Source organism: Leuresthes tenuis, unplaced genomic scaffold (assembly GCF_036924035.1).
Source record: "Leuresthes tenuis unplaced genomic scaffold, fLeuTen1.0.hap1 SCAF_2, whole genome shotgun sequence".
Lineage (NCBI taxonomy): Eukaryota > Metazoa > Chordata > Actinopteri > Atheriniformes > Atherinopsidae > Leuresthes > Leuresthes tenuis.
Window position 1 is genome coordinate 27,945,917 of NW_027325356.1, and position 4,683 is coordinate 27,950,599.

Sequence of the window (4,683 nt, forward strand, 5' to 3'; positions counted from 1 at the left end):
TAAGTATGAAATGCACGTTGCTCATGTCAACACGTATCATATTTAATGTTCCGAATTCAGTCTGAGGTGTTTCTAGAATAAGAGATTTCTTTGGCAATAGGTCAACCTGATTTAGGACCAAAATAAGCTGATAATGCTTTATGTGTGAGCCTGGTTTAACTGCTACTTTCAAGTTAACTCAAATAGAGGGCAACAAAAAAGGCAATTCATAAAAAACCTACAGACACCAAAAAAAAAAGTTTATTGAACATTTTCCAATCCAATGCAACAGGCAGAAAAGATATCCATGAAACAATGCATTTCAAGTACCACACCTCACATGATATTTGCAGATTTTGAAACAAGACTTTCAAGAGCTAAAACTGTTTCCGAGGAACTATATCAAGAGGCCCCTCATTCTGAAACAGTAATGTAATTCAGACTTATCTCCTTATCGGTTTCCCCTCTGAATACTATACGTAAAGTCATCATTGAGACTGTAAAGCACAGACCGTAACACAGCAAAGTCTGTCCTCATACTAATCTGATAGTGTTCTCAGCACGTTGTTCTTGTAAAATGTACTTTTAAGGCAAATGACATCAAACCAAAGTGATTGTGGTTGTGATCTAGATCATCATATCCACTCTCATTTCCTTCTTCATCTTTCATGACAAGGAGTGCTAGTTCTGTGAAGTTAAAAATGTAAACTATTGAATATTCTCATCTAAACATCCTTTTTCTTTTCATTTTTATCTCATTACTCATTTGCGAACCATTTCCTGCTTCTAACTCTAGATGCTTGTTTTTTTTTTTTTTTTAGAGTCCACGGATCTGATCACAAACAACATCTTGGGTGAAGGCCTCTACTCTTGGGTTTAAAAAGGAACTAATATTTTTTTCAGAGAGCAGTGTCTTCGGAGCCAAAAATCTTCGTAGCAATGCCTTGGAAGTCAGCCACTGGGGCTTTTCCATCAAAATCTGAAGGCAGGATATCTGCATCAAATTCTTTAAAGTAGTTGTCCAGCTCATCACCATGAACAAAGACCTGTAGAGAGTTAGGAGCAGTGTTAAGAGAGGATGACTGATATAAAAGAGAAATCTATCAAAAGACAAACTCATTCAGGAATTTCGCTCATAGCAGCTGTTTGCTTCCCCATCCATACCCTCTCTAGTAGCTTGGCTTTCATGAAGGGTTTAACCACGTTGTATGTGGTGGTGAAATACCAGGGCTGGTGAGTAACGTGGACCGCCTTGAAACGGGCGGGAAACGAGTCCTGCGGAAAAACACAACACACACAAAGATTTGAAATACAGTTTAAACATGGAGAAATTCTCCAACTTTATTTTCCAAGTCCACTCTGACCTGCAGCATGTCCACCATCTTCTTGAGCTCAGCCGTCTTAATCCCTGACGCATGCTGCATGGTGAAGCCTTTGAAATTCTCAATCAGGACAAAGCCATTTATCTGAGTCTCCTCATTTTCGAGCAGCTTCTCCAGGATCACACAGTATGCTCTCAAGACCTGTTAAACATGCAAAGACGTGTCTTCTTTCTAAATACGTAGTAAAAAATTAGCTCTTTTGGGTTTAATGTGTGTTTGCATCACAGGGTTTGCTTTCCAGCTACCTCATCAAAAGTGATCTCCTCCAGGTCCCAGTTGTCGATGTTAAAGAGCAGGACCACACGGCCATGCTTGTCTCTGCGGGGCAGAACCACTGGGTATCCCGCCTCAATGGTGCTGTGGACCGCCTCGGGGGTCAGATTCTCAAACAGCTCAGGATACTCCTTCCTGAAGCGCACGTAACCTAGAAGAACCCCACGACACACACTTACCTATCAGCTGCATTCTCATATGGGGCATCATGTGTTTGGAGTATAACCGGTCACTTCAGGCCACTGATGTGCCAGACACAAGGACTCTTACTGTCTTACTCCTGAGATACAGAGGCACCAGTTAACACACATGAACGTGTATGTGCTTGATCAGCGAGTTTGTCTATATCTGCAATTAACCCTACAGAACAAGTTCACATCACACTCCCCTCCCATACCAACTATCGTGTATGTTTTGCTTCCATTGATGCTGTCTAGTTGGGTCGTTGGTTAGCCACAAATTTGCTAGAATGTTATTTAGAGCTATGATTATGCTTTTGCACATCAGGTATTGAGTGTAAAAGTAACTTCAAAGTTTATATGAGGATTGCATGCCATAGGGCAAAAGGCAGGGTACACCTTGGACAGGGCGACACAGTACCAAACAGCCACGAAATGCATGCAAAAGTACATTTGAATTCCATAATTAGATGGGTTACATATATTTTGTTTCATATCTGTGGATTCTGCTGGATCTCAGGAATAATAGCTGCAGCTTTTAGTTGCAGCCAATAAGGGATCTTAATAAAATAATAATAGACTAATTAATTACTGGTTTATTTTTGTATTAATTTGGCTGCTGCAGGTGACATTGATAATGGTAGTTGGTAGTTTCTGGCTTTGCAGTAACTAAAAAGTATTTAACTCCACAAAGAAGACTGAAAAAACAGTGAAAAAAAAAATGTATTGCTGCAAAAATAGAACCGGCTGCTGGTCTGAGTACATAAGACACCCTCTCTATTTTAGTAAAGTGTAAAACGTACCTCTTTGGAAAAGCCTTTATGTAACTTCCCTAATCTGTTTTACACAATTTGTCTCAATATGCTTTGTCTTTTATATATTCTATCAACTTATTATTTATTAACTTATTCTATTAACTTTAAATCCTTCTTCTTTTATCATTTTTGTTTTTTTTATTTGTTTCTGTTTGCTTTTGCTCTGTAAAGGAGTTTGAGATCAATTTGTGTTTTAAAAGTGCCATACACACGTGGTTGAGTTTAGTGAAGCACACTTGTAAATAACAAGCAAGTCACATGACATCTTTGTATAGTTGTGTCAAATTGTTTTTTTTTTGTTGTTTTTTTTTTAATATCCTCTCCTCCCCCAGACCAACACGGTCATCACAGGCACGGGACGTTCCCAGCATAACACTGAGTCTTCACAAGTAAAAAAATAATTTGCTGTCCAATTTGAACACAAAGGAGCCCTTTGTCAGGGGAAACTCAGAGGCATCTCAGAGCCCTCAATTAATTAACACATGCCTCGCTGTCTCAGAGATGGACAGAGTTCATCCAAACAGGGAAACAAAGGAGAACTCATCCTTAATTACTGAAGCTACTGAAAAATGTGTGCAGAAGCCGAATCAAAGGATATGGATGTCGGATTGATGTGGGCGATAACTTGAGTTTTTCTCTCAACAACAAAATGAAAATAAAAGCCCTTCACATGAAGTTCTGTGGGCTATTAGATGGTCGCCTCTGTCACTCACCTTTCATGAGCTCGTGCGCTCTGGCAACGTCAAACTTGCGGGCTCTGAGGAAGCGCAGCAGCAGAGAGTCCGGTTTGTCCCCAAAGCGCTGCTGCACCAGTTTGTACATGTCATCTGCATCTGCTGCCTTCTCCTTCATCATGGCCCGCAGGTCCTTCAGCGACGACGTCCGTCTTTCATCTGTCTCATTCAGCTCATCCTTCGCCTACAGAATCCACACAAAACATTTTTTTAGAAACCCCGCCATGTTTCCAGAGACAAAATGAGAATCACGCCTCCTCTGTACCTGTTGCCATTCAGAGATGACATCGTTTTACCTTTTGCACGGTGTGGCCAGGCAGCTTGGGGCATGGCCCAAACACCGGCCCATGATCCTTCACTGTCAGGTGCTCCAGCTTTGCCCTCATGGCCTGCTCCTCCTCCGACACCATACGAAAAGTTCCAGTCTGTAAAATAAGCTTATGCAGGTTATTATCAATCATCTTTTCCTGACACTTCTTGAGTAATTTGCTAAACATTAACACACCAGTTTGATGCAATATTCATTTATTCTCTTTATCACCAAACCACACATACCCCCAGAAACACCCCTGAGCTGTAGCTCCAACTGGTCTGCAACAGCGAACATCTGGTTAATCTGCTTCACATGATTACTGAAAGGACTTCTAAAGCCTTTTCTTAAACACAGCTTAAGAGTCCATCCCAGAGCCAGCATCTACTGGTACAATAACAGTATTAAGCAGCATCATGCGCTGACAGTCAAACTTCCAAGAACTAAGGCTTTTCACTCCGAGCTGTTATTCAGCGACTGAACAGGGGCCAGAAATGGACCAACCCAGCATAAACAAAGAAAAATGGGCACTCAAGTGTCCTCTATGAATTGTTGTGAGGTGATTAAACTTACAGCAGCCATGGTTGCAGCGTCTCACAGCAGCTACGCTAACACTGTAAAGAAAGAAGAATTGGCACAATCAGAACATCTTCAGCCTGTCTTTCAAAACTGGCAACACTTGAGTTTGGTGTTGTCAGGGTTTGTTGAGTAAAATGCATGTCGAATCAAGACTCAGTCCAGTCATCTATCGATCACAGAAAAAAATAAGACAGTGTTTTCTTTTGATTTAGTGAAGTCTTAATGTTGAGTATGCAGAGTGTTTGTTTCATCTATTAGAGGAAAAGGCATCCTCTCACATAAGGGGCTGACATTATAGATCCAATTTTTCCACTTGAAAATACTCTGAATGCTCGTTGTTGCCCAGTTTAAAAAAGCTGTTAACAATGAAATGGCACAAAACTCCTATTAAAAGACACTTATACATATGACATACATACACGTAGGAACATC

At 40.7% G+C, this 4,683-nt stretch overlaps 1 protein-coding gene across 1 annotated transcript; it reads right to left on the minus strand.

Moving 5' to 3' along the window:
- Positions 1-292: 292 nt before the first annotated feature.
- On the minus strand, positions 293-4,322 carry LOC140302463 (retinaldehyde-binding protein 1-like). The gene is made up of 7 exons (XM_072381284.1): positions 4,246-4,322; positions 3,659-3,787; positions 3,342-3,546; positions 1,607-1,785; positions 1,344-1,502; positions 1,144-1,254; positions 293-1,025 (listed from the first exon to the last, which is right to left on the minus strand). Exons 1-7 carry the CDS (start codon positions 4,252-4,254, stop codon positions 879-881), a joined length of 939 nt encoding a protein of 312 aa, XP_072237385.1. The 5' UTR covers positions 4,255-4,322; the 3' UTR covers positions 293-878.
- Positions 4,323-4,683: the final 361 nt, after the last annotated feature.